This window comes from Alosa sapidissima, chromosome 10, assembly GCF_018492685.1.
Source record: "Alosa sapidissima isolate fAloSap1 chromosome 10, fAloSap1.pri, whole genome shotgun sequence".
In the NCBI taxonomy this organism is placed as follows: Eukaryota; Metazoa; Chordata; class Actinopteri; order Clupeiformes; family Clupeidae; genus Alosa; species Alosa sapidissima.
This window is the reverse complement of record NC_055966.1, coordinates 26,980,783-27,003,282: the sequence shown is the minus strand read 5'-3', so window position 1 is coordinate 27,003,282 and position 22,500 is coordinate 26,980,783. Positions and strand designations below refer to the sequence as shown.

The window sequence follows — 22,500 nt, the reverse complement described above, 5'->3', positions numbered from 1 at the left end:
TGGGGCAGACCTTTTCTGCAGTTTCAGCCCGACGGGTCGGACGAGCCAAGAATGGCTCCGGGATGACGTTTTGACGATTGTGGCCGCAAAATGACACCACTGAGTACCGCCCGCACGCACGTGCACACACACACACACACACACACACATACGAACATGCGCGCGCACACACACACACACACAGAATGACATTCACACACATACACAAAATCACACTGACATACACATAAACACACTTTATTTCAGACACACATACACACAAAATACAATACTGTCCCACTTGGTTTTGTACAAGTCCACTTGTATCTTAGCAAAAGCTTCCTATGCACAGCGCACAAACACACAGACACTCCTACTTACAAGCCGAGGTTGCAAAGTAATGTTAAAGAGACCTGCGGCAGTTAGGAAGAGGAGAAAAGACAAAGACACACACACACGCGCACGCACACACACACACACACACACACTTGCCCTCTCAAGCGTCTCTATTCTTGAATGTGACGATGTAAACAAAACACAGCAGATCAGCATGGTGTATGTGAATGGTAGAGTGTGAGTGTGTGTGTGTGTGTGTGTCTGCATGAGATGAGACCTCTCTGGGTGTTTGCTGTGTCCATCTGTCTCTCTCGGTGTCTCCACCCATCCCAAGTCTGCTCAGATGCCCACTCGCCCTGGCATCCCCTTACCCTCGGGGGGAGGGTGTTTTAATTTCCCTGGGTGAGGAGCGGGCCGAGGTGGGGGGGTTGGGGGGGAAAGAGGGGTGGTGGACACGAACACCTGTCCAGCCAGGCCCCTCCAAAGCAAGCTCATTTATCTCTGCTAACGCATCAGACCACTGGGACGCATTACAGAGGCCTCACAAGGACACACAAACACACACACACACACACACTAACACGCATGCACGCGCACGCAAACTCACACTAACACGCATGGACGGACGCATACGCACGCAAACACACGCGCAAACAGACACGCACGCACGCTTGCACGTGCACGCGCACACACACACACACACACACACACGCACACTCTTTTTTTAAAAACTCTCTTTCCCTTTGTCTGTTTCTGTGTCCTCTTCCCTCCCTATTTTATCCCTCATTCTTTACCTCTCTCCTTTTCTCCTTTTCACTGATCCCTTTGTTTTCTCCTCAAAAGGCAATCCATTCATTCCTCTTCTCTTTTACTCTTTCATCCTCCTCCCTCTCTCTCTCTCTCTCTCTCTCTCTCTCTCTCTCTGTCTCTCTACTCATTGATCCATGGTAGCAGAGTGGGCATCGCATGGCCACGCGGCAGGGCTGGTCTCCGTGGTAGCCACATTGTTTCCGTGGCAGCACAGCTGGGATGTGCGAGCCTGCTGAGAGACGAGGAGCGTGCAGCATCCTCTGTGCTTTATTAAGAGGCCAACACACACACACACACACACAGGTGTCCAGTGCTTCTTCCTCATCAGCCAGTGCTTTCTGAGAGGCAGACTGACGGATGATGCTGTTTCTTTGCAGCAGGTGTGCCTCTCACACAAACACCTGTCCAGTAGCCTCTGGGAAAACAATGCCACAGCAGGCTGTTGTTATGTGTGTGTGTCCACCCAGGACACACTTAGCTTTTGCTAAGATACACTCATACAAACATGTAAACACACACACACACACACACACACACACACACACACACAGAATCGGTATACAGCACTAGTTAATGGATTTTTTGCTATTAATGCAAAAACACAGTGAAACTACTACATAGTCCTAGTTCTATAAACCCCACCAAATGCAAGCACACACACACTCACACACACACACACACACACACACACACACACACACACGCACGCACGCACGCGCACAGTCGCACACACACGCACGCACGCACGCACTGCTCTCGTGGGTTCTGTCAGCATCTCTGATGGCTGCAACAGCAAGAGGGGTTGAAACATTGATGGCCTCCTCTCGTCTCCTCAAATCCTCCACGGCCACATCGATGGGATTGGAGCGCAGAGCGCGGAAGAGGAAAGGAAGAGAGAGAGGGGGGGGAGAGAGAGAGAGAGAAAGAGAGAGGGAGAGAGAGAGGAAGAGAGAGGAAAGGGAATTGGAGATGAGTAGAGAGGCCTTGAAAGACATACACACACACTAGTGCCTTTGATGGTGGATCTTCAAGGATCCTGGATGCGGCAGAGGATCTGCTTTTGGCCAGACCAAGTAAAGATCCATGAACCTGGGCACTCAAACACACACAACTTTCTGCAGGAGACCGCCTCAAAGATTCAACAAGAGCACAAGAGAGGAGAGAAGAGAAGATAAGAGAGGAGAGGAGAAGAGAAGAGAGGAGAGGAGAGGAGAGAGAATAAGAGAAGAGAGGAGAGAAGAGAAGAGAGGAGAGGAGAAGAGAGGAAAGGAGAGGAGGGAAGAGAAGATAAGATAAGAGAAGAGAGGATATAAGAGAAGAGAGGAGAAGAAAAGAGAAGAGCGGAGAAGAGAGAAGAGAGGAGAAGAGAGGAGATAAGAGAAGGCAGGAGAAGAAAAGAGAAGAGAATGGAAGAGAAGAGGAAAAGAAAGAAAGGAGAGGAGGGAAGAGTAGAGAGGAGAGGAAGAAAGTATGCTCCAAAATGAAATATGGTCCAAAGGCCTCAACTCCATGGAAGATTCACTGCGACCTTCAAAAGTTACAAACTGAAGCTTTTTCAAACTCAACTTTGAAAAGTAAACTTGAATAATTAACCAGCATGTACCATAACCCTCCTGAACGTATTAACAAATGCCCCCCCCCCCCCTCCACACACACACTTCTTTTACAAAAAAATGAGAATATGGTCTTGACATGTCAATAAAAGCCTGCACCAGCAAATATACTGCACTTATAATTGTATCCAGAAGACTGCAAAATGAATTCATGTCAATGTAAATTAATGCATGCCAATTCAATGTGCATGCAAGTCAGTGTGAGCACACACATTAGGTTTCCTAGTGCCGTACTAGTGCACAAGTGTTTCTTGCTACGATCCTTTTCCCAAGTCTAATCTGGGCCACAATAGGGCCGGCTGCGAGCCGGAGCCCACCAGCGCCAGGGAAGGACCGCTCTGGGTGTAGTGTCAATCAGTATCAGCAGCTGTGCAGTCTAATGAAGAGGAATGGCCATGGATGACACGTGCACACACACGCACGCATGCACATACAGATACACACACACACACACACACACATACATATAGATACACACACACACAAATACAGATACACACACACACAAACACACACATACATACAGTACAGATACTGTACACACACAAATACAGATACACACACACACACAGACACATACATACATATAGTACAGATACACACACACACACGTGTACAGATACATACACAAGTGTACGGATGCACACAGAAAGACACAGACGCACACACACTCCAGTGCTCATGTGCAAGTCACACACACACTCCAGTGCAGGTCAGGCAATAAACAAATAAACATACACACACAACAGTGGCCCTCTCCTCGTTATCCCCTCAGCGCTGGGCATTTTTCATGTTGCCATCGCTGCAATCTCTCTAACAGCCGGAGAGGGACAACGGGGCGCGACTGGCTTCACAGAGAGGGGGCCTGACCCGGGGGAACGAGTCATTCACCAGTTCTACATCTGCTGGCATATTGCTAAGAAACTGTGTATTACATGTGATTTTAGAGAGTTGGGACGTACTCACACTGGGCACGCTTCTCTCCCATTCTTGGTCTGCACTCACAAATGTTGTGGCCTTTATTGAAATATATCCTTTAGTTTATACATCTTTTATGTAGTATCTTTATTCTGTGTAATATCATTGTTTTGTGAAACTGAAGTCTGTAGTATGTTCAGTGTGGGAAAGGAAGACTGGTTTAAGTGAAAGAGCAGGCCTGGCAGAAAATGGCATAGACAAGGTTTGGTGCCAGGAAATGTAAGCAAAACCTAAAGAATGTATGAATAACAGGATGAGAGGGCAAAGGTGAAGTACCATATATTACTTGGTCAGTTATCTGTAAACATAGAGTGTCTTGTCTGGGATGACTTGAAGGGGTATAAAGGCTGGACAACAGCCAGAGGATGTTAGCTCACTTAGCTCACTTTGCTTTCACTTACTTGCTTGCTTCACTAATGCTCCGGAGTGCATTAAAGCCATCATCTGCAGTATACATCTACAGTGTGCGGACTTCTTTTGATGTTGTATTATTTAATTTGGATTTGACACCACACAAACTGTACCCAGGCACAGTTCAGCTGCTGTGTTCTAGAGTCTTTGCATAGGCGCGATCATAAAGCCCAACCGTACCAGTGTTTCCCACCTAATTGAATTCTATTTGTGGTGGTAGGTTTGCAGAATTAACCTGAATGCAACAGTTTTTAACAAATTAGTGCAGTGTGGATTCTAACCAGACTTAAGCACACTTTAGTACAACCAGGAAAATCATTGTGTGGTGGTCAATGTTGATATTGTGGTGGGCCGCCACAAATAAGTCAATGTATGGGAAACACTGCATACTGTGCCCGGGGGGGGGGGGGGGGGCATCACCTCAAGCGGACCCAGGCACGGATAAACGCACCGTGCCCGGGGTGGGGTACAGAGCGATCACACTGGTCAAACGAACCGGACTTTGGGGGTAAAACGTACGGTGGCACAGTGTGAGTACGCCCTTAAAGACCATGCGCTTTTTTAAACCAATCACCTGTCAATACCACCATACAAAAGCAATGTCCTCCATTTTCGTTCATGCTCTGATGAAGGCCATGTGGCCAAAACGTTGGCATGTTTGTTCTCGACTTGGCCAAAAATAAACAGGTGAAATAGAAAGTCCAGTTCTATGAAGGTTGTGTGTGCTACCTCATTACCTTTGGGTAGTTCGTTTGGAATCTGTCACTTTGGTTTAGCACCACACACAAAGACGGGGAAGGCGCATCCTCTCAAACAAAATGACTTCCACGGGACAACAAACTTTACACACTCCCGATGGGAGAATGAATCTGAACGGCCGGTGCTGATTTGTGGAGGATATAAATGACATTCCTGTCTGAGTTAAACACACAAAAATATGAAATATATTGAGTATGAAATATGAATTATATTTATACAGACAAATACAGCCAGCTAGAAATGTGAATACTGGATCATTTCAGTTATTTGCTTGATCCATTTGAATGTGACTTGACAGACTAAGTGTGTGTTAATCATTGTGAATAGATGAGAAATTTGAGCTCGTCTCTGAAGGTGCAAATCCAGGAAGATGGTTTTCAAGGCCATTTGCGGAGGACATTTTTGACATAAATGGAGCGTCACTCCTTTCATCCCCTGACAGGCGCAGTTTCACGTCTTGATCACGGATCAAGCCGTGTGCACTCGGCACTCGGAGGAAGGAGATTTGTTTGGGAGAAGTCATAATAACCTTCACAATAATTGCAGCGTGACGAAAGCGATAAAAAGTTGTGTGTTGGCACGGGTCACTTGAGTCTCTCAACTGTGCCGTGTGGTGCTTGACCCCAGCGTGACTGATGACTTGATGTCGAACATGAGCCTTTGCACTGTTTTCAGCAAACACAATGGGCCCTTTCTCCACCAAGAGAACCTGTCTGAGCCTATCAATTGTCACACACTTTCACATACACACATTCATGCACACACTGACTGTTGGTGCTGCTTATCACTACAGTGGCCTGCACACCTCAGGCATACAAAGAAATGTGCACACACAAACACACACACAGTCTACATCAAGCCTTACTTCATCATCCAATGTTAAATATTTGCTTCATTTAAATTGATTGATGCACTTTTCCTTTGGTAACTGTGACTGTGAATTGCAAACATTGTGTCGTAATCCTCAAAATAATACCAGTCGTCAAAACTTACTACGGTCCCAACATGCAATTGGGAATTCCTGCCTTAGACAGTTGGCTTCAGTTCAAGGGTTCCTACCTACTTTTCTCTCTTGATCTTAACAGTGATTTGCTATGCAGATCAATGTTTTTTGAATCAATGATTAAATGTGATCCATGAAAGAGACGGCACTGAATAAAGCATGATGTGGATGTGGGGGTGAAAAGGGAGGATTTACCACATGCGCTGGGACCTGCTCCATCTTGGCGGCGGGCGTTCCGGGTCGCGGGTAGAACTGATTGATGAAGAGACTCGGGAAGCGGTACGTCCGCACCAGCTCCATCGTCTCCTGGAAGTCCGACTCGGTCTCGCCTGGAAAACCGCAGATGATGTCTGTGGCGATGGTGATGCCTGGGACCCTGTGGGGGAGAACAGGAGAGAGGGAGATGAGAAGGAGAAGAAGAGGAGAGGATGAGGAGGAGAAGAGGAGGTGGTGAAGAGAAGAGGAGAAAAGAGAGGATGAGGAGAAGAGGAGGAGGTGAAGAGAAGAGGAGAAAAGAGAGGATGAGGAGGAGAGGAGAAAAGAGAGGATGAGGAGAAGAGGAGGAGGTGAAGAGAAGAGGAGAGAAGAGAGGATGAGAAGAGGACAGAAGAGGACAGAAAGAGGAGAAGAAGAAAGAAGAGGAGAGAGGGATGAGAAGGAGGAGAAGAGGAGAGGATGAGAAGGAGGAGAAGAGGAGAAGAGGAGAGGATGAGGAGGAGAAGAGGAGGAGGTGAAGAGAAGAGGAGAGAAGAGAGGATGAGAAGAGGACAGAAGAGGACAGAAAGAGGAGAAGAAGAAAGAAGAGGAGAGAGGGATGAGAAGGAGGAGAAGAGGAGAGGATGAGGAGGAGAGGAGGAGGAGGTGAAGAGAAGAGGAGAGAAGAGGATGAGGAGAAGAGGAAAGAAGAGGATAGAAAGAGGAGAAGAAGAAAGAAGAGGAGAGAGGGAGGAGAAGGAGGAGAAGAGGAGAAGATGAGGAGGAGAAGAGGAGGAGATGAAGAGAAGAGGAGAAAAGGAGAGGATGAGGATAAAAAAGAAGAGAGAAGAGTGGAAAGGATGAGGAGAAGCAAGCACAGGACAGTCAATAGAAGGAACAGATGTAAGTATGGTATCAAAAAAAACAATACATGGGTAGCCTTTTGTGCGTGTTTGTTTGTGTGTGTGTGTGTGTGTGTGTGTGTGTGTGTGATGATGGACAGCATTTTTAATTCCAGTGATCTTGATCTTTACATCATGTCAGCATACACAAATGAGGACCATTAGCGCGTTCCCAGGCAATCTTACTAGAGGCCTGATTATTATTGGCTATTGATTATTGCCTCTTCAAAGACTGAATGAATAGGAGCCGATGCAAGGCCAGTGGATCCATTGATCTGATCTGCACACATTCATTCATTATTGATAAGATGGCAACGGGAAATAAAAAATTCTTTAAAGACAAATGAGGACTGATCTAAACAAGGAACCATGAGACCAAAACATCTCATCTATTCTCTGGGACAGTGTTGAGGTGGCAGCAGGATATGACATGAGGGTCTCCCCTCATAAACTGCTGCCTTTTCTGCTGTGTTTGCACACACAACTCACTAAATTGCATTTCTTAAAAAGGCTGTTCACTTAGTAGACTTGTATTCAAAACAACTCACAGTCCAAGATGTGTGTGCACATGCACTTCAGCCAGTGAATGGGTGTGCTTACTGGGAATTGAGCTAATGACCTTAGTGCACACTGACCAACTGGACCTGGAGCCTTGGCAAAAGGATGCACTGCTTATGCATCGTACATCCTCTCCCTGTCTCACTTTATCGCAGAGTCCACCACCCACCCAGTCAGTGCGTGCGTGCGTGTGTGTGTGTGTGTGTGTGTGTGCATGTGCGCGTGTGTGTGCATGGGCATGTATATGCGTGTGTGTGTGTGCATGGGCAAGTATATGTGTGTATGTGTGTGTGTGTGTGTGTGTGTGTGTGTGTGTGTGTGCGCATGGGCATGTATATGCGTGTGTGTGTGTGTGTGCGCGCGTGTGTGTGTGTGTGTGTGTGTGTGTGTACTAATCCTTCTTTGACTGCCCTCCTGCCCTTTCCTCTGACTTGCATGTTTTCGGCCATTAGTCTCTCCCTCCCACTTCTTCTCTCTGTTCAATTTTCCCTCCATCCTCCCACAACGGACAGGTCTTCTCTGCAGATATTTATCTTGGGTTATTGACAATCCCCAGCATAATGTGCATGTTTAATCACGTTAGGACTGCAGTGTCCAGCCAACAGATAACCTCTGCCCTATTGACAAGCTTCCTTCACGTTCACACATTAATATTCACGGTGGCCACAGGCACTTATGAATCCTTGACCTTTAAACACACACACACACACACACACACACAGACACACACACACACACACACACACACAAACAGAGTGTAAAAGCCTGCCAGCAGACTTAAAAAAGCAAAGCCGAAAATGTGTGAAAATGTGTGCCTTAGTGTCGGATATCTTCACGCTTCGTAGTTACAGTTTTGTAGTTTTGGCAGCTCTCCCAGAGCAAGGTTTTGCAACGGAAATGCAGCATAATAACACTAGACTCTATTAGGGCATTTGAAGAGACACATATGTGTGTTCCTTTTAGCATTTACCAATTAAAGGCTGACATTAATATAAATAAAAGGAATACAATTTTAAAATAAAATAAAAAGTCGAAGAAAGAATAAGCCTCCGGAGAAAATACTTGGCCAGTCCAGTCGGTTGTTCTTCAAAAACAACACGAAATCCAACATCAGAACAACAGTGAAACAGGGACTCTTCAGTGCTGGGAAGGTTAGCTGGGAGAATATAAAACACAAACACACACACACTTCTGAAAGGCCACTCAGCTTTTCAAAGCTTGTCAGATGGATTTGCACTAAACAGCAGGGCTGGGCACAAGGCCGCTGTGCTGAAAAGGGAAAGGGAGTGTGTGCCCCACTGGAGGCGGCTGGAGGAGGCCTGCTGCATGGCTACAGAGGGGACTAACAACACAGCCATTTAGTAAAGCATCCTCTTATACAGAACCCTATTTGAGCTGGGACACAACACAATGGCACGGCAGGCTTTGTGGTGTAAGAGTGTGTGTGTGTGTGTGTGTGTGTGTGTGTGTGTGTGTGTGTGTGTGTGTGTGTGTGTGTGTGTGTGTGTGTGTGTGTGTGTGTGTGTGTGTGTGTGTGTGCGTGCCAGCAGATGGGCCAATGCTTTTATGCTGTGTTGGGGATGACAAAAAATAAATTGCAGCGCCTTTTGGAGTGGACATAGAGAGAAGATAACAGGATGGGAGGATAGAGAGAAAGAAAGAGAGGAGGAGAGAGATAGAGGGAAGGATAGAGAGAGAGAGAGAGGAAGGTGGGAAGAGAGAGATAGAGGGAATGATAGAGAGAGAAAGAAAAGGAGAGGAAGAGGGGAAGAGAGAGATAGAGGGAAGGATAGATAGAGAGAGAGAGAAAGAGAAAGAGAGGAAGGGGGGAAAAGAGGAAGGTGGAAGAGAGATATAGAGGGAAGGATAGAGAGGGAGGGATCTTCCACTGCCATTACAGAAAACTACATACACAACCACGAGTGTACTGTAGTAATGAAATCCAAGAAAATGACACACACACACACTTTTAAAATCAAAGAGGGTAGAAAAGTGCAGCTGTGATTGCTGAGGCCTCAATGAAAGCTGTAATACAGAGATGGACACAGACAAAAGAACAACGGCAGGAGGAAGAGGAAGAGGAGGAAGGTGGGAGGGGAGGATAAAAGACATGAGCTGGCCCATCTGTGGAACTCTTACTCACAGAATTAGACCCCCACGTGTGTGTGTGTGTGTGTGTCTGAGTGCGCATGCAAGCACACAGGCACACGTGGACGCACACGAGAGACGTGGGGTCGCAGTGTCTGGCTGTGTGTGTGTGTGTGTTTGGGGTGTCCATGTGAAAGCTTTTGTATATGTGTGCCTGCACACGAGTCTGCATGAGTGTGTGTGTCCAAGCATGTCAGGTGTGCACACATGCTGGAGTCTGTCTCTCTCTCTCTCTGTGTGTGTGTGTGTGTGTGTGTGTGTGTGTGTGTGTGTGTGTGTGTGTGGGTCAGGGGTGGTTACTCCCCTGGGAGGGTCCTCTGCTCTCAGGCAGGTAAATGAGAATGAATGAATGACTCCCTGTCACTGTCTAGAGCGCAGCCAGTGTGACAGCATCACTTGTGAGCTAGAGACAGACAGACAGAGAGACACACAGAGACACACACACACACACACACACACGCTACCCGCTCCTCAGGGAGCAGGTCACCACTCGGATGGAAAGATGCTTCACCTGAACTAAATATCGAGACAGCAATATATTGTTTAACTTCTGTTATTGTGATGCGTTATCGAGGCTGCAATATATCATTTCACTTCTTTCATTGTGATGCGCTATCGAGACGGCAATATATTGTTTAACTTTTTTTATTGTGATGTGTTATCGATACACTGGCACAAAATAGCAATATTTTTTAAATAAAATATTAAATCCTACAATTCATATTCTAAACATATCAAGTGGCTGAATGAATGAGATTAGGCTAAACCTCATCCTCTACACACTGAAATGTAGAGAAGTTTGCCTTTTTCGCAAACAACAACAACAACAACAAATGTCCACTCTGTCCCCTGACCACGATCACCTATCAGAGCCTCACCCCATCTGGATTGAATCAATCGAGTGCCGTTACTCAGTCCCAGGTCCATGTGAATAATGTAAAGGAGCGGACAATCAGGAGTTATCAGATCCGTGTGAATAATGTAAAGGTGCGGACAATTAGGAGTTATCAGCCCCGCTGCACACACACTGAGTCAGCAGCATCTTTATGCTCCGAGACCACCACTCGTAAACAAGAACAGACAAGGCCACGGCAGCACACTGGACCAAAACACACACACACTCACACATACACACACACAGACAAGACAAAGACTTCGTACTAACAGGTTATAGCCTATTTTCAGACAAGTTAACATATTTCAGGAAATGCAGTCTTCTAACCACAGTATTTACCCATTTCACCTTCACAAACCTGCCACTTACTGCCACTTGTGATCAACACAACACCACACATCACATAGACGAATCCCAAACAAGCCACTCACAAATAAAATCCATCTCCATAACAAAAACAAAAGCAGCCCCAGCTTTCTTCATCCTGTCTGATTCCATTTTTGACTCATGACATGTTTACACTGCCATTATAGCAACACTGTGTGTGTGTGTGTGTGTGTGTGTGTGTGTGTGTGTGCACAGTTTTCTGAGGGAAGAGTGCGCTTTGGAAAGCACAACGGCGGAAAACGTACACAGGCATCAGGCAATGCAAATGTGTGTGTTTGAGCAGGGAGGCATATGGGTGGAAACTGGAAAAACATCCTACTACACACCTACGTTGGACAAAAAAACAGTTCACACAAATAAACACACACACACACACACACACACACACACACACACACAAGCCTTTCATTAAAAACAATCTGTGCTCAGCGCTGTGGATAAAACAAGAAGCAGGGAGCCTCTAGGGACCTCAGGGCCACACACACACACACACACAAATAAATAAATTAACAAACATATTTTCACAACATCAGAAATTGGAAAGTGCACCATCTATTGAAAGGGCAGTGTTGATCTGGGAGTGAGGGTCATTTCGCCATCATTCCTTTCACATCTTTTTCATCAAGATTCCACTTTTCTCACAAGGTTAAAACATAAAAGATATGGAGTGTGTGTGCGTTTTATATTTCTGAAAGGCAGTGTGCGTGTGTGTTTGTGTGTGTGTCAATTCACGCTCATCACTCAGTAACACAGAGCCTTGGCATGGAATAGATACTACAGGGAGAAGCAATGATTCAGTCAGTGGACAGCTCTATTGATAGATAGATAGATAGATAGATACTTTATTGATCCCCAAGGGGAAATTCAAGGGTCTCAGTAGCATACAGACATCACACACAACATGCACTTACAACAGAAATGGTAAACATAAGTATAAGTATAAACATATAACTAAACTCCACTGTACAACAAAGACAGTAGAAGATAAGAAAGATAAGAAAACTAACAAAACTAAATACTAAATACACTATATAAGTTAAATTAAGAAAGTCCAATGTGCTTGAGGGTGATCAAGCATAAGACGCTTGTAGTGACAGGGCCGGGACTGGTGAGGTGCTAAAGGGAGTGAGTGCCATGGTGAAGGTGCAAACAGTAGTCCAACCATAGTCCTTAGTTATGTGTGCCTGGCAAGGTGCTCAAGAGAGTGAGTGTCATGGTGAAGGTGCAAAAAGTAGTCCAACATTAGTCCAACAGTGCAACAGTGCAAGAGTAAGGTCTAGAGACCAGCATAAATAATATGGACAAATAGGAGAGTAAAGTATAATGTAGACAAGGTAAAATAAAAAACAATTTCAGTGCAAGAACAGGTTATATAAATAGGGTTATAGCCATTCATTCATTCAGTATTGTAGCAGAAGCCTGACCGCAGCCATTGATCATGTGTGCTAATATAGCATGAAAAACAGTGTAGCAGTAAAACAGTAGTGAAAACATTAGGCTGTGTACATTAGTAAAACAGTAGTAAGCAGTAGTGGGCAGTCAGTACTCAAACATGGACATGGAGAGGGTGGAGAGGCAGACAGACTAAGCAGAGAAGTCTATCTCTCCTCTTCCCTTTAGTGAGGCATTGAACAGTTCAATGGCCCTAGGAACAAATGACTTCCTCAGCCTTTCAGTTGTGCATGGCAGTGAGCAAAGTCTCCAGCTGATCAAGCTCTTTTGGTTTTTGATAGTGCTGTAGAGCGGATGAAATTCATTGTCCAAGATGTTGATCAGTTTGTTTAGGGTCCTTTTGTCAGATATTGAAGTGATGCACTCCAGTTCAGCTCCCACTACAGAGCCAGCCTTCCTTACCAGCCTGTCAAGTCGCCCAGCATCCTTCTTCTTTGTGCTTCCTCCCCAGCATACCACTGCATAGAAGAGGGCGCTGGCCACAACAGACTGATAGAACATCCTGAGGAGCTTGCTGCACACATTGAAGGACCACAGCCTCCTCAGGAAGTACAGCCTGCTCTGTCCTTTCTTGTAGAGTGCATCAGTGTTGGCTGACCAGTCCAGTTTATTGTCCAGGTGGTAGGGCTAGGCGATATATCGGTATTACGACTACGACCGATATATTTTTGAAAACGATATGTAGTTGAGACAATATCGTAATACCGGTATTATGTCAAATAATGGGCCATTTTATCAAAGCCACTTGCTCTTCTGTGTTCAGACCATTCAGATAGCCGCAGCTCTGCTCAACTGCGCCCCTGCGTGTGTGCACGTTCTCCCTCGCAACACTACAAACTTTCAAACATGACGGACACTTGAGTCAGATTTTGTTTACCTTGATCAGAGGTTGGTGCTGATGCCTATTCCGTCGGCACATCAACGGCTAGACTGAGAATTCTCGTTGTGAAATCAAAATTCCACTGGAGCTCCAATCAGTTTTGTACACGCAGATTTAAGTTACAACACTGTTTATTTAAATACACTGATGAATGCTTAACGCGGGGACTCGCGAGCAGTTAGGGGCATAATTTTTTATGATTCCTGAAACCCCATTCAATCGTGCATAGGGATTTTTCTTACGAACCGGAACATGCAAAAACAAACGCATACAAAACGAAGGTAGCGTCTATCACACTCTTGATGAGTGACTCAGTTACGTTGTTTAAGTAGCCTAATTGTTTAAAACTATTTTTGTTGATAGCAACATGTCTAGGCAATCATAGGGCCTAGATGACAAGCAAATGTAGCCTATCAAACCCTTACGGGTAAAAAAACTGCATTGTGTGACAAAACTGCAGGTTTTTCAATATTTTTGTGCCCAAAATATTGCATTGTGCAGTACAATGTAGGCCTGCGTTGTCAGGCAGGGTCAACTTATGGTCTTTTGTTATTTGCACAGCTATATCAGAGCAACTGTAGCCTATGCCTATTGTAGGCCTATGTTATTGTTTACACTTTTTTGCACAGCTGTGTTAGAGCAGTCTGAAATCATTATAATTAAAGCTGGTTGAGTGAATACGAAACACTTAGCTCTTTCTGTTTAAAATATCGATATATATTGTACATCGCCAATCAGCTCCAAAATATATTGGGATATCAGTTTTGGTCCATATTGCCCAGCCCTACTCCTTGTGCAGTTAAATATTTACAAACAGGTATGTGCTGTGTAGCCTACTTTTTTCTTATATGCACAGCTCTATCTGTATGCCAATTGGTTTATTATATTGGCTTTTAACAGTAGCCTATGTTTTGTGTTACCTTTATTGTAAAGCTGTAGGCCTGTGTTGCCAATCAGGGTCGACCGAATATTGTTATTTGCACAGCCCTCAGAGCAACTGTATGCCTATTGGTATATGTTATTGTTTACACCTTTTTGCACAGCTATGTTAGAGCAGTCTGAAATTAATATAATTAAAACCGGCTGTGTTGTCATGATTGTTGTGTTGAGTGAATATGTGAAGCACTTCGCTCTTTCTGTTTGAAATATCAATATCGTATCGATATCGTATATCGCCAATCAGCCCCAAAATATCGGGATATTAGTTTTGGTCCATATCGCCCAGCCCTACCAGGTGGAGACCCAGATACTTGTAGGTGCTTACCACCTCCAAATTGACCCCATCAATGGAGACTGGTAGCAGAGCGGGCTTAGACCTGCGGAAATCCACCACCATCTCCTTGGTCTTTGAAGTGTTTAGTTGAAGGTGATTGAGTTTGCACCACTGCACAAAGTCCTCCACCAGGCTCCTGTACTCCTCCTCTTGCTCGTCCCTAATACACCCCACAATTGCAGTATCATCAGAAAACTTCTGCATGTGGCATGACTCGGTGTTGTAGCAGAAGTCAGATGTGTACAGGGTGAACAGGACTGGAGAGAGCACAGTTCCCTGTGGCGCTCCGGTGCTGCTGATCACAGTGTCAGAGAGGCAGTTCTTCAGTCTGACGAACTGTGGTCGCTCAGTCAGGTAATCTGTAATCCAGGTTACCAGGTGAGCGTCCACACCCATCTGCAAGAGCTTGTCTCCCAGTCTGAGGGGTTGGATGGTGTTAAAAGCACTTGAGAAATCAAAGAACATGATTCTCACAGCACTTTTCCCCTTGTCTAGGTAAGAATATGTCCTGTGTAAAAGATAAGTGATGGCATTGTCCACACCCACTTTCTCCTGGTATGCAAACTGTAACGGGTCTAGTGCATGGCGTACCTGGGGTCTGAGCATACCTAAGACCAGTCGCTCCATTGTTTTCATCACATGTGATGTTAGAGCGACAGGCATGAAGTCATTAAGCTCGCTGGGGTGTGGTTTCTTGGGGACGGGGGTGAGACATGATGTCTTCCACAGTGTTGGAACTTGTCCGAGACGTAGACTCCAGTTGAAGATGTGCTTCAGTGGCTCCCCCAGTTCAGCAGCACAGGCCTTGAGCAGCCTTGGACACAGTCTGTCAGGCCCGGCTGCCTAACGAGGATGGAGTTTTTTTAAAAGATAACTTACTTGATCCGCTGTAATGATGGGGGGGGGGGGGGGGGATGAGGGGAGTGGAGGGTGAGGAAGAGGGGTGCTTCTGTGAGGGTTGTCGTGTGGCTAGAGACTGATGGCCGTTGGCTGAAGCCATTGTTGCCGCACTACTTGTGGTCACCATGTGGGGGAGAGGTGTGATAGCCTGATCAGCAGTGATGATGAAGGGGGGGAGGGGAGGGGGGCAGCATCTGGGGTCTGTGTGTCTGATGGCAGTCTCTCAAAGCCTCATCCGCTTTCGGTGTCCACTTCCTGAAGGTGCGCGTGGCAACTGGTAGCCTCTGAACTTTTGGCTTGTACATTGGCTGAAGATGAATGAGGTTATGGTCCGACTTCCCCAGTGGGGGAAGGGGGGGTGGCACTGTAAGCATCCCTCACGTTTGCATACATGAGAGGGAGAGATGGAGAGAGAGAGGTCTCCAAAACGTTGCCCCTCCTATTGTCCTGTATTGTAAAGAGAAATATGTGATGTTTGAATGTGTGTTGGGGATGTGTGTGTGCGCTCACTCATAAATATGCATGTGTGTGTGCGTGTGTTCACCTGTCAATATCAGCGTGTGTATGTGTGTGTGTGTGTTCAGAGAAGGTTGTGATGAACAGGTGCCTACTCCCACACAAAATGCTATGGACATCATAAGACACACACACACTCACTGTACAGTAACAATCTGTTCTCCACACCACATCACATCAACAGACTGGCACCTTTTCTAGGAGATTTTCTTTTTGACCTATTCTGCTAAAGGCAGTTTGTGCGTGCAAACACACACACACACACACACACACTGCCTATTCTTCTGCAATTAAAGTTTGGGGTCCAAACCTTACAACTCCATCTCCCCCAGTAATGAGACCCATCTGTTGTGTGTGTGTGTGTGTGTGTGTGTTGGGGGTGAGGGTGCTGCTGTGGTGCTACGAGCAGAAAGACAGAGCTGAACAGATGTGTTTCACTACTTACAACTCTAGCTTGCTCACTCGCTCTGTCTGCTCTGATGTGTTTCAGTGTGTGAGTGTGTGTGTGATGAATCTTATTGTGAGGGAGCCATAGAAGTAGAGAGAGGGAGAGAGAGAAAGTAGTGAGTTAAGTAGAAAGAGACAGAGACAGAGACAGAGAGAGAGAGAGAGAGAGAGAGAGAGAGAGAGAGAGAGAGAGAGAGAGAGAGAGAGAGAGAGAGAGAGAGAGAGAGAGAGAGAGAGAGAGAGAGAGAGCGTTGGGGTGAGGGCTCCAGAGATCAGATCTGAATGCATTATTCAGAAAACCATTAGACAGATGAGCTGAGAGTGGCTGAAGTAAAATATAACAAATGAAAAGACTAAGGGACGATTAGAGAAGAGTGTGTGTATGTGTATGTGTGTGTGTGTGTGTGTGTTTGTGTGTACATCCTTATTTCCAGTGAAAAATGTGAAGCTGTCAGTGTTACGGTCAGGTTTCCCATGGACGCTCTTTTGGCCTTTCGCTCATTCTGTGGCTTGTTGCGATGATAAGAGAGCCTGGAGAGGGCCCTCTCCGACTGCGTAGCTCTTTGCTGGACGCTCCCTCTCCGACTGCGTAGCCCTTTGCTGGGCGCTCCCTCCGTCTTTGTTCCGTTTTGTTTTGGTTGTTTCTCCATTTCTCCTAGACACACTTTGCACTACATTTTGTTTTGATACATTATACTGACTTTTCTGATTTATTTAAATAAACATGTATTTATATTGAACGCTACGGTGTGGTCTCTCTATGTTATGTCAGGTCTGCGTTGAGCCAGGTGGTCCTTGACGGTCAGTCAACACACTCCGTGAACACATGCATCCTTCTTATAATGTGCGTACACAATAATGAATCACATTTACAATTCTCATTCCTCGTTAAAGCACATACCCACACACACACACATACCCTCCAATTCAGAGAGAATGCAGACAAGCTGTCCCATTCCCACAGCAGGTCAGACTCAGTACACACATTACCTTCCGCTCAAACACTGACTCACACACTCACAGCCACTGATAAGACAACAGGATGTGTGTGTGTGTTAACAAGAAAGGGTCTCCAAAGGGGTATCAGCTAAAGTGTTTTAATCCTTATCTCTGTCTAAAGCCTCCAGTCAGGGACTGTCTGTGGTCAAAGTGCAAGACACACACAGACACACACACACACACACACCCCTTTGTGTGAGCTGTAGGTAACCATAGGAGGGGCAACGTTTTGGAGACCTCTCTCTCTCCATCTCTCCCTCTCTTGCTTTCAAACCCACACCCCATCTCTCGCTATCTTTCCCTCCTTCCCCCTCTCTTTCTCATCTCTCTCTCTCTCATTTCCTGTCCTCTCTTCAGTGACCTGTCCATTAAAAGCTAAAAAGACCCAAAAAGGTTAGTCAATTGCGATCCCATGGATGATAATAAAACAGATCATCCTTCCACCTCAGCTGAAGTTTAATGTTCCAGCTCAAGTTTAATGTCTGTTCAGAAAGAATTTCCATCACACACACACACACTAAATAGTGAGTGAGTTCATCAGCTGCTTAGTCACAGAGGTTGAGTGTGATGACCTCGCCGCTGCTGCAAGGTAAGTGTTTGCTCTGACTCACTCCCCTGTTATACACACACACACACACACACACAGACAAACACACACACACACACACACACACACAGATGAAAGCTGTGAACATGTTATCAACCTGTCACCTCGCCAGCCAGCTCAGCGTGGGAACGGCCCTCGCCGTGACCTTGAGGCGTGACTTAATGACCTTCAGCCCACACTCATGAGCTCAGGCCAGACTGCAGTGGTCAGTCAGGTTGACTCAGGTACGGGCCTGTCACTGCTGACTGTCCACCCTGGGCTAACGCTATAGGGCTACAGTGGCCATACCAAATATGGGTCCAAGTGCCCACAGGGAACCGGGTTCAAGTCTGGTCATTTCCCGATCCTGACCCAATCTCTCTCTCCCACTCACTTCATGTCTCTCTCTAACTGTCCTGTCACAATAAAAAGCAAAAAAGGTCCAAAAAAAAAATAAAAATAAATAAATAATAAGAAGAACAAAAAATAAGAAAACGAAAAAGAACTGGGATAGCATAGAGTGAGCCAGGAAAGTTGTGGGTTCAATTCCCGGCTTCCACAGTCGTGACCTTGAGCAAGGCACTCTGGGGAGACAGCCTCTTATAATACCGCACATGTGAGTCGCTCTGGATCATCAGCCAAATGAATAAGCAAGTGACCTACAAATGTCCACTTTGTCCCAACAGTGACCTGCTGTCTGCCCTTTCAACACGTCACATCTTCAGTACATCTTACCCGATTTAAGTGCTTCTCAAACAGACCAGTCCATCCACCTAACCATTCATCAACCGTCCACTCACCATGCATTTCTATATAAGTAGTTAGTCAAGGGCAATTCCATGGTAAATTATGTTTTTTGTAACATCCATAACGCCCAATAAAACGTGATTGTATGGTATGATGTGAATGATTACATGACATTTGAGCATTTGCTATTTTTGGCTGAAGAATGTACATGAGAAAAAATGCACAAAAAATTAATGTTATCATTCACATCATACAAATGCCAAGGCATTTCACTGGCGTTATGGATGTGACAAAAAGTCCATTTTCCGTGGAATTGCCCTCCACTTACCATGCATTTCTATATAAGTAGTTAAACAGACTAGTCCACTCACCATGCATTTCTATATAAGTAGTTAAACAGACTAGTCCACTCACCATGCATTTCTATATAAGTAGTTAAACAGACTAGTCCACTCACCATGCATTTCTATAGCTCATTTTTCCCATGAGTTGAGATGAGGCCTCTCTAAGGCAAGGCAAGTGATGATTATTGATATAGCACATTTCATCCACATAGTTAGGGAAAGTTAGGCTTTTTTTTCTCCAATCTGCAAAAAAATGTCTTACCAATAGCTTTTTTTACTATGTGTTCCTATAGGTGTCTAGTAACACCTCCCAATCTATCCACGGCCAAATCCTCGGGGAAACACCTGGAGAGCCCATCTAGTTTGGGGTGCCCAGGGACTGGGCAAAAATTATGAAAACATTTTTTTTTACCAATATTAGCTTTTGAGATGTCTAACTAGGGGTTTGTAGGGGTGCTGAATCTATCCCAGCCATTAGTTTTGAGTAAAAATGACTCCAAGTCCATAAAAAATCCATAACAAGTGGTTTTATTGAACAATTACAAAACCAAAACTTCCTTAATCAGTTTAAAATTTAACAAACCTCATCCCTCAACTCCCCTGCGCTCCCTCACTCCTGTTATCATCTGGCTGGTTGATGTTCTGGCAAGAGTTAAGATGACAGTTCCAACAAGCAGAAATACACTTGAATCCTTGCTTTTTACAGCAGCACCTGAGAGTGTCACAGACGCCTGCACAGTTGCAGTTGACAAACTTCAGAAGGTAGTCTGGTACAATGGGATCTGGTGTGACTGGTGCATAATCATGTTCTCCTTGTTTCTATCCACACTCAAGGACATCTAGTGATGGATTTTGCAGCAGTAGCCAATCTCTGGTCTGGAGATATGCCTGCAGAGAGTGCTGTGCTGCAGCTCCTGTAGTCGGAGGTAGTTTCTAAGGCTTGATACTAGTTATGTTGTCCTCATGTTTTACATGTTGCTCACTGTCTACCCTCCACGTAGGACACTCTTTTTTTCTCTCTCTCTCACACAGACACATTTATGCACATTGACTCTCTCACAAACACATTCACAACCACACACACATCCACAAACACATTCACAACCACACACACACACACACACACACCTATGCACATTGACTCTCTCACAATCACATTCACAACCACACACCCACACACACACAAACACATATGCACACACTAAATAAAGTTCACACCTTCACTGACACGGTCTCTCTCTCTCACACACACACACACACATACACGCACACATACACACACATGCAAAATGTCCTTTCTCACACACACCATGTTGAGACAAAACTATCTGTAATTATAGTACCAGTGTGTTACAGTACACGCAAAGTGTGTGTGAGTGTGTGTGTGTGAGAGAGAGAGTCCAATGCGGAGGGTGGACGGTGATCAACAAAATGTAAAACTCATAAGGACAAACTGAGTTAATATTTTTGTAAATATCTTATTATATCTTTTCATGGGACAACACTGAAAAAATTACACTTTGCTACAATGTAAAGTAGTGAGTGTACAGCTTGTTTAACAGTGTACATTTGCTGTCCCCTCAAAATAACTCAACACACAGCCATTAATGTCTAAACTGCTGGCAACAAAAGTGAGTACACCCCTAAGTGAAAATGTCCAAATTGTGCCCAAAGTGTTAATATTTTGTGTGGCCACCATTATTTTCCAGCAGTGCCTTAACCCTCTTGGCCATGGAATTCACCAGAGCTTCACAGGTTGCCACTGGAATCCTCTTCCACTCATCACGGAGCTGGTGGATGTTAGAGACATTGCGCTCCTCTACCTTCCATTTGAGGATGACCCACAGATGCTCAATAGGGTTTAGGTCTGAAGACATGCTTGGCCAGTCCATCACCTTTACCCTCAGCTTCTTTAGCAAGGCAGTGGTCGTCTTGGAAGTGTGTTTGGGGTCGTTATCATTTTGGAATACGGTCCTGTGGCCCAGTTTCCGAATGCTCTGCTTCACTATGTGATATGTGTATGTCACAGTACATGTTGGCATTCATGGTTCCTTCAATGAACTGTAGCTCCCCAGTGCAGCACTCATGCAGCCCCAGACCATGACACTCCCACCACCATGCTTGACTGTAGGCAAGACACATTTGTCTTTGTACTCCTCACCTGGTTCCCGCCACACACACTTGAAACCATCTGAACCAAATAAGTTTATCTTGGTCTCATCAGACCACATGGTTACAGTTATCCATGTCCTTAGTCTGCTTGTCTTCAGCAAACTGTTTGCAGGCTTTCTTGTTCATCATCTTTAGAAGAGGCTTCCTTCTGGGACGACAGCCATGCAGACCAATTTGATGCAGTGTGCGGTGTATGATCTGAGCACTGACAGGCTGACCCCCACCCCTTCAATCTCTGCAGCAATGCTGGCAGTACTCATACGTCTATTTTCCAAAAGACAACATCTGGATATGACGCTGAGCATGTGCACTCAACTTCTTTGGTCGGTCATGGCGAGGCCTGTTCTGAGTGGAACCTGTCCTGTTTAACCGCTGTATGGTCTTGGCCACCGCGCTGCAGCTCAGTTTCAGTGTGTTGGCAATCTTCTTATAGCCTAGCCATCTTTATGTAGAGCAACAATTATTTTTTTCAGAACCTCAGAGAGTTCTTTGCCATGAGGTGCCATGTTGAATTTCCAGTGACCAGTATGAGAGTGTGAGAGCGATAACACAACATTTAACACACCTGCTGCCTATTCACACCTTAAACCTTGTAACACTAACGAGTCACATGACACCGGGGGAGGGAAAATTGGGCCCAATTTGGACAATTTTCACTTTCACTTCAGGGGTGTACTCACAAGCGGTTTAGACATTAATGGCTGCTTGTTGTGTTATTTTGAGGGGACAGTAAATTTACACTGTTATACAAGCTGTACACTGACTACTTTACATTGTAGCAAAGCGTCATCTCTTCAGTGTTGTCCCATGAAAAGATATAATAAAATATTATACAAAAATGTGAGGGGTGTACTCAGTTTTGTGAAATTCTATAACTAGTGTCAAGCCTGAGACACTGCCTCCAATTACAGGAGCTGCAGCACAGCACTCTCTGCGGGCATATCTCCACTGGATGCCCTTGAGTATGGATAGAAACAAGGACAACATGGTGCACCAGTCCCTACAACAGATCCCGGACTACCTTCTGAAGTTTGTCAGCTGCAACTGTGCAGGGGACTGTGACACTCTCAGGTGCTGCTGTTAAAAGCAAAGAGTCAAGTGTATTTCTGCTAGTTGGAACTGTCATGGTAACTCTTGGCAGAACATCACCCAGCCAGAAGATAACAGGAGTGATTTAAGGATTTGGCCGTGGATAGATTGGGAGGTGTTA

The 22,500-nt window shown here is 45.4% G+C and overlaps 1 protein-coding gene across 2 annotated transcripts in view; it reads right to left on the bottom strand.

The window, feature by feature from the left end:
• cdkal1 (CDK5 regulatory subunit associated protein 1-like 1) overlaps window positions 1-22,500 on the bottom strand; it is a 267,508-nt gene that overhangs the window by 48,954 nt on the left and 196,054 nt on the right. For both annotated transcript variants that reach the window (XM_042106955.1, XM_042106956.1), the window contains exon 11: window positions 6,085-6,265. In XM_042106955.1, coding sequence (XP_041962889.1) covers window positions 6,085-6,265 — 181 coding nt within the window. The remainder of the gene's footprint in view (window positions 1-6,084; window positions 6,266-22,500) is intronic.